Source organism: Coregonus clupeaformis, chromosome 11 (genome assembly GCF_020615455.1).
Source record: "Coregonus clupeaformis isolate EN_2021a chromosome 11, ASM2061545v1, whole genome shotgun sequence".
NCBI lineage: Eukaryota > Metazoa > Chordata > Actinopteri > Salmoniformes > Salmonidae > Coregonus > Coregonus clupeaformis.
The window spans coordinates 24,706,777-24,722,993 of NC_059202.1; the positions used below are offsets into that span (position 1 = coordinate 24,706,777).

At 43.6% G+C, this 16,217-nt stretch overlaps 1 protein-coding gene and 1 pseudogene across 2 annotated transcripts; both read right to left on the reverse strand.

The window, feature by feature from the left end:
* Positions 1-1,860: 1,860 nt before the first annotated feature.
* On the reverse strand, positions 1,861-10,464 carry LOC121577421 (annotated as a pseudogene).
* Positions 10,465-10,589: 125 nt separating this feature from the next.
* Positions 10,590-14,960, reverse strand: LOC121576435 (leukocyte elastase inhibitor). 2 transcript variants are annotated; one of them, XM_041889570.2, is made up of 7 exons: positions 14,542-14,960; positions 14,136-14,394; positions 13,817-13,954; positions 13,126-13,243; positions 12,828-12,970; positions 12,431-12,595; positions 10,590-11,733 (listed from the first exon to the last, which is right to left on the reverse strand). In XM_041889570.2, the coding sequence occupies exons 2-7, from the start codon at positions 14,385-14,387 to the stop codon at positions 11,287-11,289; spliced, it is 1,263 nt and encodes a 420-aa protein (XP_041745504.1). In that variant the 5' UTR covers positions 14,388-14,394; positions 14,542-14,960; the 3' UTR covers positions 10,590-11,286. The 2 variants fall into 2 exon arrangements, with proteins under 2 accessions (XP_041745504.1, XP_045079428.1); XM_045223493.1 differs by having other exon boundaries at positions 14,136-14,406.
* Between the last annotated feature and the right edge of the window lie 1,257 nt (positions 14,961-16,217).

The following is a 16,217-nucleotide window of genomic DNA, read 5'->3' on the forward strand; positions in this document are numbered from 1 at the left end:
AGTCCTGACATCGATGGAACCACTACTGGCACAGTGGGGTTTGGTCATTAAAAGGGATAGTTAAAATGTTTGTGTGTGAACTATCCCTTTAAACACTGATGAAGTTAGAGGAATGATTCTCAGTTGCTGTATTTGTTCCAGGATGTTTTGTTCATCCTGTAACAAGTTTGACAATAATTATTATATTTTTCCAGTGTGTCACCATTGTTCCCAATCTGATCTCTGTGATGTTTGACAAGAGCGAGTGGGAGACTCCCCACACCTTTAACCCTGGACAATTCTTAAATGCAGAGGGGAAGTTTGTGAAACGAGCAGCTGGTAATAATTGTGATTTTCTTTCTGGGAACATAGGAACTGTACTAAACTGTACAAAATCATGTAACGCTAATTCCTTATGTGTTGAAAAAATATTTTGTCAGTATACCATGAAGAATAAAGGGATATAGTTCACAAATTGCATAAGTAACTGCAGTCTATAGCACTATGTTCACACAATGAAGTACAGTACTGATAGATTAATTATTAATGACTAATTATTACACCCTGAAACTGTGTATAATGTGTTAGAAATGTGTGAGTGTAGGACCAGTAAAGGCTATGGCATTGAGCCACTATTTAGCAATGTGAGTAAGAGTTAGGCCAGACAACAAAGACAACTGAGAAACTAAGATAAAGAGGCCTCCCAATTTAGGGAGGGGAGAAACTGTTATGAAAACATGGTGCAGAATATTGTGAGAACGGCAATAACTGAGTAATGCAGGGAGTAGGGTATGTGTGTGTGTGTGTGTGTGTGTGTGTATGTGTGTATGCATGTGTGTATATGTGTGTGTGTGTGTGAACTGATGGTCAGTAGAGCAGTTTTAGAGTGGAAAACTACAGCCCGCCTACAGAGGGGAGGGATTTTTTTGTATGACGTATGAGTATAAAAGATGGACTCTGTATGAGTATAAAAAATGTATTTGATTATGGAGACAGTTCTGTCGTTATTTACATAGACGGTTTCACTCATCATCAGTGAGCCCATGTCTTGTTTTGAATTGTCAAATGACAGACTAAGCAAGGAATTAATAGTTTTGTACAGTGAGGTGTTGTGTGCTATATTTGGGTTATAGATTGTGATCCTGTACAGATATAATGACAATCCATGTTTGAATGAATGTGATTATTTTTATTTTAGATTTATGAAATAGAGGGACTGCTTTTCATTACTGTGATCATTTGAGATATACAGTATTACAGAAGATATGAAATAAGTATGATTAAGATAAGTATAGATAAAAAGTACTTGCCTTGATTGACCTTTGAACTATATTCTGAACTCTGATTATATATCGTTGAAGTGCTACTTTGGCTTTACCTGGTACCTTACAGTATGTTCAAGAGAAAGAAAATGCTGTGTTTTGTTTTTCAGGGAAGCAAACAAGTAAAGGAAACACATTTTGTAAACAATGTCTTCCACAAATCTCCTTTCCAGTAACAATTAAGAAAGAAAGAATTTGAATTTGATACACCACTCTTACAATATACAAATCATGATATATCAGCTTTATGCTGGAATTCTCTCCACACCCTACTACCATAAACCTATTTCCTCAGTTTGAGTACAAAATCTTTTAGACCGGTTTGACAAACAATGTAAATCACCTTCATCAACCAGTTCATGCAGGGCCTAGTCCTACACAAACCACAAGGAATGAATATCAATCGTATTTTCTTGATTCCTCACATCCTCGTCTCCTTCTCAAGGCACATTGGAGCAAGAAATCTGAGGTTCCTCCCCTCGGATCTTCTACTCCAATGTATTTTGAGAAGGAGGCACAAGGAATCAACAAAATACAATAGAGAGTCACCCAAGGTGTCTTATCGAGGCAGGGCACAGATTTTGAAGGGCTTTGGTCCACTGATGATGCCCACCTGGCCCTCCAGGCCAAGCTCCCAGCCCTGTGGAGGTGTGAAGGTGAACCTCTGGAGCAGACAGGTGAAGAACAGAAACAGCTCCATCCTGGCCAGCTGCTCCCCTGGACACATCCTCTTACCTGAGAGAGAGGAGAGCACACACACACACGCACGCACGCACGCACGCACGCACGCACGCACGCACGCACGCACACACGCACACACACACACACACACACACACACACACACACACACACATACCTTTAACATGAGGATGGAGAGTGTGTGTGTGGGTGTGTGTGTGTGTGTGTGTGTGTGTGTGTGTGTGTGTGTGTGTGTGTGTGTGTGTGTGTGTGTGTGTGTGTGTGTGTGTGTGTGTGTGTGTGTGTGTGTGTGTGTGTGTGTGTGTGTGTGTGTGTGTGTGTGTGTGTTCTCCACCCTTCCAACCTCTACGTGTCTTGGCAGACTCTATGGAAAATGAAAACCATAACAGTTCTGTCTAATGTCTCCTCAAGAATCTGCAGTAGCACATTCCATTTTGAACAACCGTTTCTCTGGTAGGGCGGAATGAAGCAAGATAGGGTTGTGATACATGTTTGGGAGACAAATTAAGGGTTTTTGTTATGGATTAACAGTATTACATTACATGTTTACATTTTACGTGTATGTTAATAATACATTACCTCTAGAAAATGGGATCAAATTGTATTTTCTGACACATTTTTCATTTTCATCCAGGAAATGTCCAGGATTTAACTGATCTGGGATTGCATACTCATTTTTGTCCAGGATTTAACTGATCTGGGATTGCATACTCATTTTTGTCCTTTAGGATTGGTTTTAACATGGGAAGAACCATAGTTCCCTGTGCAAAACAGAAGAGTCCATTTGTCAAATGGCATTGCCAGTAAAACCTTCAGTGTGACGTCAACATGCACCATTGCACCAACACGCATCAACTCAAACATTCAGTTGATCATGTACTCCAGCAGTAGAATCACAACATCTCCACCAACATCCATCGACCCTACACCCACCTTGGGCACTAGATACCCCGCCACGGTGGTGTCTTTACTGGCCACTCTGGGAGGCGTGAAGGGGACGATGTTCCCAAACCTCTGGATCTCATGAATCACAGCGTAGGTATACGGCATTTCGGCTCGGTCGTCCATTGAGGGCTGGCGAGCCGAACCTATGACCTCATCGATCTCCACCTGCACCTTCTCTACGGAGGAAGTCAGAATGAGGAAGTTAATGATTGTCTAGAGCAGATGGCTGCATAGCGCATGCAGTATAATTGATTAATAAAGCCATAAAACAAGTCATTCTTCTGGTAAGCACTAGGCTATTATAACAGAGTACTGTTAGGGCCTGTTTACTCTTAAGGCCTGTTTACTCTTAGGGCCTGTTACCTCTTAGGGCCTGTTTCCTCTTAGGGCCTGTTTACTCTTAGGACCTCTTTACTCTTAGGGCCTATTTCCTCTTAAGGCCTGTTTACTCTTAGGGCCTGTTTACTCTTAGGGCCTGTTTACTCTTAGGGCCTGTTTCCTCTTAGGGCCTGTTTCCTCTTAGGGCCTGTTTACTCTTATGGCCTGTTTCCTCTTAAGGCCTGTTTCCTCTTAGGGCCTGTTTACTCTTATGGCCTGTTTCCTCTTAGGGCCTGTTTCCTCTTAGGGCCTGTTTACTCTTAAGGCCTGTTTCCTCTTAGGGCCTGTTTACTCTTAGGGCCTGTTTACTCTTAGGGCCTGTTTACTCTTAGGGCCTCTTTACTCTTAGGCCTGTTTCCTCTTAAGGCCTGTTTACTCTTAAGGCCAGTTTACTCTTAGGGCCTGTTTACTCTTAGGGCCTGTTTCCTCTTAATGCCTGTTTCCTCTTAGGGCCTGTTTACTCTTAGGGCCTGTTTCCTCTTAAGGCCTGTTTCCTCTTAGGGCCTGTTTACTCTTAGGGCCTGTTTCCTCTTAAGGCCTGTTTCCTCTTAGGGCCTGTTTCCTCTTAAGGCCTGTTTACTCTTAGGGCCTGTTTCCTCCTAGGGCCGGTTTCCTCTTAGGGCCGGTTTCCTCTTAGGGCCTGTTTCCTCTTAGGGCCTGTTTCCTCTTAGGGCCTGTTTCCTCTTAGGGCCTGTTTACTCTTAGGGCCTGTTTCCTCTTAGGGCCTGTTTCCTCTTAGGGCCTGTTTACTCTTAGGGCCTGTTTCCTCTTAGGGCCTGTTTACTCTTAGGGCCTGTTTCCTCTTAGGCCTGTTTACTCTTAGGGCCTGTTTACTCTTAGGGCCTGTTTCTCTTAGGCCCTGTTTACTCTTAGGGCCTGTTTACTCTTATGGCCTGTTTACTCTTAGGGCCTGTTTCCTCTTAGGCCCTGTTTCCTCTTAGGGCCTGTTTACTCTTAGGGCCTGTTTCCTCTTAGGGCCTGTTTACTCTTAGGGCCTGTTTCCTCTTAGGGCCTGTTTCTTCTTAGGGCCTGTTTACTCTTAGGGCCTGTTTCCTCTTAGGGCCTGTTTCCTCTTAGGGCCTATTTACTCTTAGGGCCTGTTTACTCTTAGGGCCTGTTTCCTCTTAGGGCCTGTTTACTCTTATGGCCTGTTTCCTCTTAGGGCCTGTTTATTCTTATGGCCTGTTTCCTCTTAGGGCCTGTTTCCTCTTAGGGCCTGTTTACTCTTAAGGCCTGTTTACTCTTAGGGCCTGTTTACTCTTAGGGCCTGTTTACTCTTAGGGCCTGTTTACTCTTAGGGCCTCTTTACTCTTAGGGCCTGTTTCCTCTTAAGGCCTGTTTACTCTTAAGGCCTGTTTACTCTTAGGGCCTGTTTACTCTTAGGGCCTGTTTCCTCTTAATGCCTGTTTCCTCTTAGGGCCTGTTTACTCTTAGGGCCTGTTTCCTCTTAAGGCCTGTTTCCTCTTAGGGCCTGTTTACTCTTAGGGCCTGTTTCCTCTTAAGGCCTGTTTCCTCTTAGGGCCTGTTGCCTCTTAAGGCCTGTTTACTCTTAGGGCCTGTTTCCTCTTAGGGCCGGTTTCCTCTTAGGGCCTGTTTCCTCTTAGGGCCTGTTTCCTCTTAGGGCCTGTTTACTCTTAGGGCCTGTTTCCTCTTAGGGCCTGTTTCCTCTTAGGGCCTGTTTACTCTTAGGGCCTGTTTCCTCTTAGGGCCTGTTTACTCTTAGGGCCTGTTTCCTCTTAGGGCCTGTTTACTCTTAGGGCCTGTTTACTCTTAGGGCCTGTTTCCTCTTAGGCCCTGTTTACTCTTAGGGCCTGTTTACTCTTATGGCCTGTTTACTCTTAGGGCCTGTTTCCTCTTAGGTCCTGTTTCCTCTTAGGGCCTGTTTACTCTTAGGGCCTGTTTCCTCTTAGGGCCTGTTTACTCTTAGGGCCTGTTTCCTCTTAGGGCCTGTTTCCTCTTAGGGCCTGTTTCCTCTTAGGGCCTGTTTCCTCTTAAGGCCTGTTTACTCTTAGGGCCTGTTTCCTCTTAGGGCCGGTTTCCTCTTAGGGCCTGTTTACTCTTAGGGCCTGTTTACTCTTAGGGCCTGTTTCCTCTTAAGGCCTGTTTCCTCTTTGGGCCTGTTTCCTCTTAAGGCCTGTTTACTCTTAGGGCCTGTTTCCTCTTAGGGCCGGTTTCCTCTTAGGGCCGGTTTCCTCTTAGGGCCTGTTTCCTCTTAGGGCCTGTTTCCTCTTAGGGCCTGTTTACTCTTAGGGCCTGTTTCCTCTTAGGGCCTGTTTCCTCTTAGGGCCTGTTTACTCTTAGGGCCTGTTTCCTCTTAGGGCCTGTTTACTCTTAGGGCCTGTTTACTCTTAGGGCCTGTTTACTCTTAGGGCCTGTTTCCTCTTAGGCCCTGTTTACTCTTAGGGCCTGTTTACTCTTATGGCCTGTTTACTCTTAGGGCCTGTTGCCTCTTAGGTCCTGTTTCCTCTTAGGGCCTGTTTACTCTTAGGGCCTGTTTCCTCTTAGGGCCTGTTTACTCTTAGGGCCTGTTTCCTCTTAGGGCCTGTTTCCTCTTAGGGCCTGTTTACTCTTAGGGCCTGTTTCCTCTTAGGGCCTGTTTCCTCTTAGGGCCTGTTTACTCTTAGGGCCTGTTACCTCTTAGGGCCTGTTTACTCTTAGGGCCTGTTTACTCTTATGGCCTGTTTACTCTTAGGGCCTGTTTCCTCTTAGGGCCTGTTTACTCTTAGGGCCTGTTTCCTCTTAGGGCCTGTTTCCTCTTAGGGCCTGTTTACTCTTAGGGCCTGTTTACTCTTAGGGCCTGTTACCTCTTAGGGCCTGTTACCTCTTAGGGCCTGTTTACTCTTAGGGCCTGTTTACTCTTATGGCCTGTTTACTCTTAGGGCCTGTTTCCTCTTAGGGCCTGTTTACTCTTAGGGCCTGTTTACTCTTAGGGCCTGTTACCTCTTAGGGCCTGTTACCTCTTAGGGCCTGTTTACTCTTAGGGCCTGTTACCTCTTAGGGCCTGTTACCTCTTAGGGCCTGTTTACTCTTAGGGCCTGTTTACTCTTATGGCCTGTTTACTCTTAGGGCCTGTTTCCTCTTAGGGCCTGTTTACTCTTAGGGCCTGTTTACTCTTAGGGCCTGTTACCTCTTAGGGCCTGTTACCTCTTAGGGCCTGTTTACTCTTAGGGCCTGTTTACTCTTATGGCCTGTTTACTCTTAGGGCCTGTTTCCTCTTAGGGCCTGTTTACTCTTAGGGCCTGTTTCCTCTTAGGGCCTGTTTCCTCTTAGGGCCTGTTTACTCTTAGGGTCTGTTTCCTGAACACAGATGAAGCCTATTTCTGGACTAAAAAGCATGCTCAATGAAGACTCTCTATTGTGTCCGGGAAACCATCCCTTTGACGCCAACATGTACAGCATTGCCCAGCGAAGGCTTTTGGATGTCGTCTCTGTCCCAGCCCCAAACAGATCCACCACACAGTACAGCAGGTTCTCCTCAGTGAAGCCAGCCGCCCCATCTTGATTCTGCACTGGGAAGTGGTCATCAGGTGAAGTCAAGTTGAGGTCAAATCATCATGCACTGGCTGTAGGCTGTAGGGAGTTTGCTGACAATTTACATATTCAGTCATATTAAACCACAAATGTAACATTTTCTTGACGGAATTAGCCCAAAATATGACGAACAAACTGTATTAACGTGGCCATCGTAATTCTAGAGACATGAGAGTAGATCACATGCAGTAACTGTTAAAGATCGAAAAGAGCTGAAAAAGTCCAGCAGTGGTATTACCTTCTCTATCTCTTCGAGGTAACAGTCTATGTAGTCTCTGGGGTTGGACGGGTTTTCGTCCTCTTTGTGTTCCTCTACTTCCTCTCTGATAAACTGCTTTATGGTACCAAGGTTGATGAAGGCTGATTTGTGCCTCCCAGGTAAATAGTGCAGCAGTGTGGGAAACTGATTATACATCTGTCGAAAGAACAGGAAATTAGCCTGAGAAGGTAGATTTCCTGAGGAGAATTTGTGTCCTTGCAGATACTGTGCACTATAACTCACTTTGCCAAAGAGATACACTGATCACCCAACAGAGAATAGCAGACACGTCTGTGATGTTGTAACCATACCCGTCCCCAGAAGGTAGCAGGCAGCTGTAAAACATCCTCGGAGCATTTCAGCATGTGGTGGAAGTGGTGGTCGTTGTATTCAAACCTACGACCAAACACCAGGGTGCACATGATGTTGGCCACTGCATTGTTGGTGACGACTTCAGGGTTAAAGGGCAGGCCTGAAACAGATCAGAGGTTGGTTCAAAGACGGTGGATAAATGAAGATGTCTTAGACAGTTTAGACACAGATAGAACAATGAGCCAGATATTTCACGGGATGTATAAGTGTGAAGCATCTGGTTGGCGTTTCCACTCACTACCAAATACGGTGATGAGAGGAAGCCCAGTGGCCGGCAGTGGAAGAACATTGACCGAGATGGATTTTGGCCAACATTATGCTAATTTCCTCATTGATGAAACATTTGATCTCAATACAGTTTTCTGTTCCCAAAACTAAAATATGTTATGAACAGATTGAACTCAGTTTTGTAGATTTGACCCTTTGCCAAAGTGAGAGAAAAAAAAACTTTGTTTCGAGCGGAGTGCAAAGGCAAATTGAGTTACTGCGCACGCGCACTTCACAGAGTAGGCGTTCCCTAACGGAATTATGCAAATAACTACATCTCAAGATGCACGTTCATAGTTCATTTACAGGTAGAGAGAGGATATCTTGATCAGAGACGGTTGGAAATTAAAGCTAAGAAACATCTGGACTTCACAATAGCAAAGTTTTGGGTTTGAACCCCAGATAGCATTAAACCATACAACAACTAGCCATTCTGGATAAGAGTGCCAGTTAAACAACTGAGACTGTGGTTCATTCCATGGTTTGGGCACCATAAAAGTGTAGCAAAAACGCTGACCTCACCTCTCTCTGCCAGGAAGTGGCTCTCCTGGAGTATGGCGGTCTCCAGAGTCTTCTTCCCCACTCCAAAGTACTTGAGCGTGGACAGGGCAAAGCGCCTCTGCTGCCGCCACATGTGACCGTTAGAGGAGATCAGGCCTAGATAAACCATCATCCGGTCAAGACATCGAGACAATGACAGAATTACTAAGACCCAATATGACTAAATAAGACCCAATATGACTGTGTGGTTCTGCCTGATGGGTCATTCTTGAATTGTGGTGGTAAATGCTGGCCGTTGACTTTGGCAACATGTTGTAAAAACACAAAAATTGACAAAAACGTGAGAAATAATACATTTTACTGCAGTTCAATGTAAGTCATTTATACTGAAAAATATATATTTTTATGCATTGTAGAAAATACTGGGGGCTAGCTAATTGGCTTGTCCCACTGGTGATATGTTGAGGTGTAGTGAAATGTTTTGGGGATTTAGAGATACACTCTATCTATATATTATTTTGATTGCTAGACAGTAAAAAAAAGTATTTAAGAACAATCACCTATTAAAACACCTTTTTTTTTACTAGTATAATGTGTTTCCCTCAGTTTTATGTCATTGTCGTTACCGCCTTAAATCACTGATTACAAAGATATACAAGGACCTTGAGCATTCTCTCCAGTGGTACACTGTTATTGGGGGAGGGGTCTATATCAGGGGAGGGTGCTGAGGGAGGACTGCTCATAATAATGGCTGGAATGGAGTCAATGGAATGGCATCTACCACATGGAAACCACATGTTTGATGTGTTTGAGACCATTCCATTGACTCCATTCCAGCCATTATTGTGAGCCGTCCTCCCCTCAGCAGCCTCCAATGGTCTATATTAAAGAAAATTCTTAGCTAATCACACCCTTTTAGTATGTATACATTTGAGGATTCCATTGATAATTTGGTGTGTCTAAATCCAAAGTGTCACTTGGTGTTGGTCAATTCAAATAAAGGGAAATAACGTTGTGAGCAAAATGATTAATCATACCATTTTAGAGTTATGTTTTTTAAATGATTGATGACCTTAGATTTTATTTTGTGACCTCCATTATAGAAAACTGACCAAAAATGTCTCATTGGTGTTACCATCATTGGTGTTACTACTACTGGTGGCACAATGTTATCATAATGGTCAAAATTATTTCAATTCATTAAGCCAAGGTTTCCCAAACTTGGTCCTGGGGCCCCTCCTGGGTGCACGTTTTCTTTTTTGCCCTAGCACTACATAGCTGATTCAAGTAATCAAAGCTTGATGATGAGTTGATTATTTGAATCAGCTGTGTAGTGCTAGGGCAAAAACCCAAACGTGTACCCAGGGGTGGCCCCAGGACTGAGTTTGGGAAACCCTGCATTAAGCTACCATATTAGCCTACCCAAGCCTCTGCTCATTCTGTCGTTCAGGGGGTAAGATGGCCGATCGGTGAAGGTGTCGGCCTGCTCCACAAAGGCTTCCTTAAAGCCTCTGAGACCAGAGAGGAGCACACAGCGGTTCCCTCCACCCAAGTCTAGTGTAGTCACATCCCCGTAGGTCTCTACGAACTATAGAAAACACACTACAGTGGGCATGTCAGACTAAGCACACTAATTACATTATCATTTATCTACAATACAAACTAATGATTACAGAATGATTACATCCAATTGGTCACTGAGTATAGCATTTTTTGTTGTTGTGGAAAAGCCTATGGAGATATGGGGGAAAAAAAGGTGCTATCTAGAACCTAAAAGGGTTATTCGGCTGTCCCCATAGGTTAACCCTTTAAAGAACCCTTTTTGGTTCTAGGTAGAACCTTTTTGGGTTCCATGTAGAACCCTTGCCACAGAGGGTTCTACATGGAAAGCAAAATAATTCTAGCTGGAACCAAAAGGGGTTCTAGCTGGAACCAAAAAGAGTGTTCCTATGGTGGACAGCTGAAGAACCCTTTTGTAACCTTTTTATCTAAGAGTGTATAATTTGAGCAGATACACACAACCTTATCTCTCACGTGTCCTTGCCTTTTTAAAGGAGCCTATGCGGTCCTTGATGCTGATATTCAGCATATTCCCAACAAAAGGCAGGGGGAGGGGCCTGGTGGGTAGTTCTTAGAAGGCAGATCACGGATGTACTTGGTCACCAACAGAACCAAGAGGAACAGGAGGACCCCCTTGGTATCGATCCAGTGTCCCACCAGACAGGCTAATGCCTCCAACATGGTGGAAACCCTCACGGAACTCTCTGGTAACACATACAGTAGCAGGAGAAACCCTGAGTATCAGTCTTTACTCTTAAAGCATGTAGTCGAAGATCACATGCGGTCAGCAGACAAAACCGTAAACTTTTATTTTGAATAAACAAGTCATATTCTGTGAGAACATAAATCCATGGAGGACTGCAGTGATATAGAGCAAAGTTCAACAGCTTCTGGCTTTCACAAATGTAAACAAATTCCTTGCCTTTCCAGGCCAAACCGATGGTGAAAATGTTTCCTAAAATGGTACTTACATTTGTAGTTTGGTGTGACCCAGATGTTTCAGCCTGTTCAGACTGACTCTTACTGGGGCAGGAATTCAGACTGGGATAATCGCACATTTGTTACTCAATATCTGCACAATGAAGGTCTCTGTGATTGGCTAGTTTTGGAAATGGTATTATGTAAAATGCTTGTACAATGAGGTTACACAAGGGAATATTTGACTGTCGTGCCAATACTGACTACTACATTTTAGTTCCTAATATTTTGACATGTAGACAACCTACATAGAGAAAGAAAAAAGTATTACATTTATTTTCACTTTATTATGTCATTGATGATTTCCAATACAATAAATGTCACAAACTATAAGCAAGTTACATTACATGACAATACATAACAGCACTATTCACGCAGTAAAGGTCAAATACAGACTCAGTACACAAGATCAACAATAATCAATGTTGATTTAAAAGTTGTACTGATGTTGGCACTAAACTGTTAAGGGCTCTCTTGCATTACATCACGTTTTTCAAAACAAAGATCTGCCCTCCCTGTCACTCTCCTCGGGTGAGGAGAACCTGCCCAGAAACAGAATGGCTTGGGTCTGGTTGTGTCTAATGAAGAAAATAAAGGGGTGGTCTGCCGTGAAGTAATGTGGATTACTGATACCGTACAATACGCCCTTTGCCTCTGTGGATGCACCTGCCTCGGTGCCTCTCTCGTTCACGTCCACAAAGGCCTTGTGGGCTACAGTGGATAGGTAGAGCCTATCTTCCATCGCTGCGCTCATCCCAGACAGGTCTGCTCTGTCCTGGTCGAACACATCCACCATGCCCAGCGAGGCCAGGGGTGCGTTCAACTGGTAGTCCTCTTGCAGTTTAAACTTGGGGATCGAAATGTGGACTTTGGTCCTCGTGCCCATGTTCTGCCGTCTGGTCCACTTGTGGATCCTCTTCGGTGTCAGCGCTCTCCCCAGCTGTGTCAAACAGTAGGGAACGACCAATCAGAACAAACAGGGGATGATGTAACCACAGGATGTTGGTGGCACCTTAATTGGGGAGGACGGGCACGTGGTAATTGGCTGGATCGGAATACTTGGAAAGGTATCAACAACATCAAACATATGGTTTCAATGTGTTTGATTCAATTTGCTCCGTTCCAGCCACTATTATGAGGCGTCCACCCCTCAGCAGCCTCCATTGTATATAACACAGCACAGCTCTACATTGGCGGGATATGAACCTTGTTGCCAGTCTTATGTTAACGCATTTAAAAGGTAAGAAGATATATGTTTTTATAGTCAGTTTGTAGAGAAATTTCTTCGTGACGTTTTACTTTCCAAGTAATTAAATGACAGCAGAGGTTTTCACTATATCTACATACCAGTGGAGGTTGCTGAGGGGAGGACGGCTCATAATAATGGCTGGAACAGAGCAAATGGAAAGGCATCAAACCATGTTTGATGTATTTGATACCATTCCACTGATTCCGCTCCAGCCATTACCACGAGCCCGTCCTCCCCAATTAAGGTGCCACCAACATCCTGTGCTTCATACTGGAAAAGTTGTGGGTGTATGATCCACAGAGTATTGAACCATGGTCTTCCACGCAACTCAAGGCTAATAGCCCTCTGAGCTAAAGGCTGGGTCAATAGTGGTTTTGGCTACACCTACATTCAGTAACTGCTCAGGGTCATTGGACTCTGCAGGCAGAAGGAAGAACATGCTCAGCTCCTCCCCTTTATACGGAAGCTCCAGGATTTGGAGATTGAACTGGGATATGTAGTTGTATGGTAACTTCTTGACTTGAACCATCATCTGCACCTGTCTTTTCTCGTTCTGAAACCACACAAAAGAGATATCAATAATCACAGTACAAATGACACATACACACACATGTAATCCAGGACCATGTTTGAGGACTGTATTTCCAGAAGTTTTATGGCTTGAACAAAAAAAATGTTTTTGGGGGGGCTGGTTGCAATTATGCAATTGTTGCAGACAGTGGATTTTCTACACTCTGCTTATTATGACTCAAATACAGGATTTTCAGACACTGTAGTTCTCTCACCTCATTGACTTTAAAGGTATGTTCCATGGTATCGGCTTCATGGAACTCACTTATCCACTGTGCTTTAAAGTAGATTGCATTCACAAGAACCAACCTGGTCATGCTGCTTAGAGCTTCAGGTTTCAACATCGCTTTAATTTTATCTGTAGATAAAGAACACAAATAATGAACGGATCCACTGATCCCTTCAACGATCGATCTGAATCCCCCCAACTTCTGTAGTTGGAGCGGACACATCCTTACATTAAAACGTACAATAGTTATATTTTACACTCCTGAGTTCCACCAGTCATCTTACTGTCTGTTTTCTTTTCCACCCAGCTGTTGATTCGTGCTCTGGACTCCTCTGCAGCCCCAATGAAGTCCACAGCCTTCAGCTCTGATTGGTAGAACTTCTGTGTGGCTTCAATGAACTCCTAGAGGAGGTAGTTCAAAATCAAAACCCTATAGAGTCACTCTAAAGTAAAGCAGCCGAGCATGGTACCAAAGAGTCTATTCTAGAATATTCTACTGTATCTTAGTCCATGCCGCTCTGTCATCGCTTGTCCATATATGTATATATTCTTAAATCCCATTCCTTACTAGTTTTGTGTGTATTGGGTATATGTTGTGAAATTGTTAGATATTACTTGTTAGATATTACTGCACTGTCGGAGCTAGAAGCACAAGCATTTCGCTACACCCGCTATAACATCTGCTAAACACGTGTATGTGACAAATAACATTTTATTTTATTTTATTTTTGAGCAGAATATTTCCAATGGTCATCAATATTTCCTATATTTTCACAATTGTCAAGTTGGGGAAAGAGGAATGACAACATTTGCAAACAAGGCAGAGAGATTCAGCAGGGCTACAAACAAGGCAGAGAGATTCAGCAGGGCTACAAACAAGGCAGAGAGATTCAGCAGGGCTACAAACAAGGCAGAGAGATTCAGCAGGGCTACTGTCTGCTGCTAGATATTTGGGAAGGAGCTGGTCTAACTCACTGGGAAGAAGTTGAAGGTCTCTTCTCCATACAGGCAGTTGACCAGTTTCAGTTGGTATGAAGCTGAGGGTTTGTTGGTGTTTGAGCTGAGGTTTTGAAAATCAGAGTGGACGTCAGTGGCAGTGTCGAGACACAGGGTCTAGGAATAGTAGAATGAGTGAGTAGTATCTCTTACACACACTTGCCAGGTTGAGTGCTGTGGCAAAGACAGACAGGGCTGGTAAATGATCATATACATGAAACATAGAACAAAATCGGTTGCTTGTGTGTGTGTGTGTGTGTGTGTGTTTGTGTGAGAGTGCATGCTGGCATAGGGCTACCTTTGCTATCTGTTCGGCGGTGTCTCCTTTGGCCCCCAGGTAGACCATGGCCAGAGCTGAACTGATGCTCAGAGGGGAGAAGAATATGTTTCCATCTGCATGGTTTTCACTCAGTGTACGGTAAAGGTCCAGAGCAAACGCTGTGTTGGAGCTCTGAACAGTGGATGAAGGGTTGTTGAAAGGTATTGCCTCACCGTCTTTGGACCTATTTGGACTTTGTTGCCGGACGCAGCCGCTGAAACCAGATCCCATCTCAACTCTGCAAATAATTCTGGATGAGAAAGGCTACTCTTCCATAATTGTTATAATGACATCAATATAGATTATATTATACAGACGTCTGTCTGTAAACAATGGCTCGTTGCGGGACGAAGCAAAAAAATATAGATAAATATAGTCTACTTACGTTGGTATTTGTCGTTGCTCTGAAACCCCTTTTCCTTCTACCGTTTATCAACGCGGACACTTCTTTTCCAAGTGGGAGGTGTTGCAGGAAAAGGAGATGAGGATGTGGTTTCACTTTTCTCAGTGGTTCCCCAGTCTGTCCCATTGACTCTGTGTCAGTATCATAACACTGGCTTATCTACCACTTTATGAGCTATAGAAATAGGCTACATTGTAAATATACATGTATCTATGTGGGTCTCACATAGGCTGCGTTTACACAGGCAGCCCAATTCTGATATTTTGTTTCACTGATTGGTCTTTATCACATCAGATCTTTCCACTTCAGATCTTTTTCAAAGCTGATCTGATTTTCTGTTGCCAAAACTAAAATCTTATGAACAGAGTGGACTAAGCTTTGTAGACTTTACCCTTTGTAAAAAAAAACAAAAAAAAACGCGTTGTTTAGAAGGAGTGCAAAGGGTAATAGAGTTTTTGCACACGCGCACTTCACAGAGTAGACGTTCCCTAACAGAAATATGAAAATACATGCTAGAACGTGCCAATAGGATCTCGCTAGCTCGTGCTTGGCTCTGCCCCCCTCCTTGCTTCGTCTGCCCTCTATAACTAATTTGTTCCCATTGGAAACAACAGGCTGTGGTCTATCTTGGGTGAGTTATAATCATCTTTGGTAGGGCGTTGCCAAGGCGTTCACTCGTTTGCATGATTAAATGGCGACATCATGTGGCCTAAACAGAAATACACGCAATGAAAGCAAGGTGGAAAGAGTTTATGGATGTATTTCTTTATTTTAAACCCCTAAGGTCGATGTCCTCGCCCCCTGCTGAAATCTAATTAGCATAATAAAAACATCCCCAAACAAATCCACCAGTTTAACTAGAGATACCTGTTCTTTGCATTGGATGCATCTTAATTCCCTCTGTGGAAAGATGAGACTCTCACGAACAAGATGGTGTTTTGCTATACGACCCCCACAAGCGTCTTGGGACTCCTCTGAAGTCGGTACAGCCGATCTGCCAACTTCTGTCTGTAGCGTCCGAACACTAGTATGACCCCTCTGTGGAAAGGTGAAACTCTCACGAGCAAGTGCGTGTCGGTTGTTTTGCTCTAGGACAAGGACTCACAGGACTCTTCTGAAGGTCCCCGGTACCAGTTGAAAAAATGAATGGAAGTATACTGTATACTGGAAGTTTACGGCCAAAAATACGGCCAAAAATAATGTCCAAAAAAATAACAAATGTATCCTGATCTTTCTTATATCTCTCAGATATAGGACAGACACTTATATCTGAGAGATATATGGGCTAATAGCGGTAAAGCCCCCCAAAAATTATTAAACAAAATAAAAAAGCGATACTTCAAGGGGTCTTAAAATTCAAAATCAAATAGCAAAATGTTCCTTGGTATGACCTTCTTTAAACAATTCCATATAGCTTAGGAGAACCCCCAGCCCCCACCCCCCTTATTTATTACCATAAGCAACAGACTTGCAGCGGGGTCTGTGTATTCGCATATTTAAGAGTTCAGTAGGCCTATCCTTTAACAAAACTCATGCATTTAATCAATTAAAGAATTGATAGCCTCCAAGGCTACTGTCATACAATCCCTTTTGAAGACTGATGCAGGAGAACCGCGTAAGTTGCACATTTCTTGACAATATTGTTTTGAACATTCGTT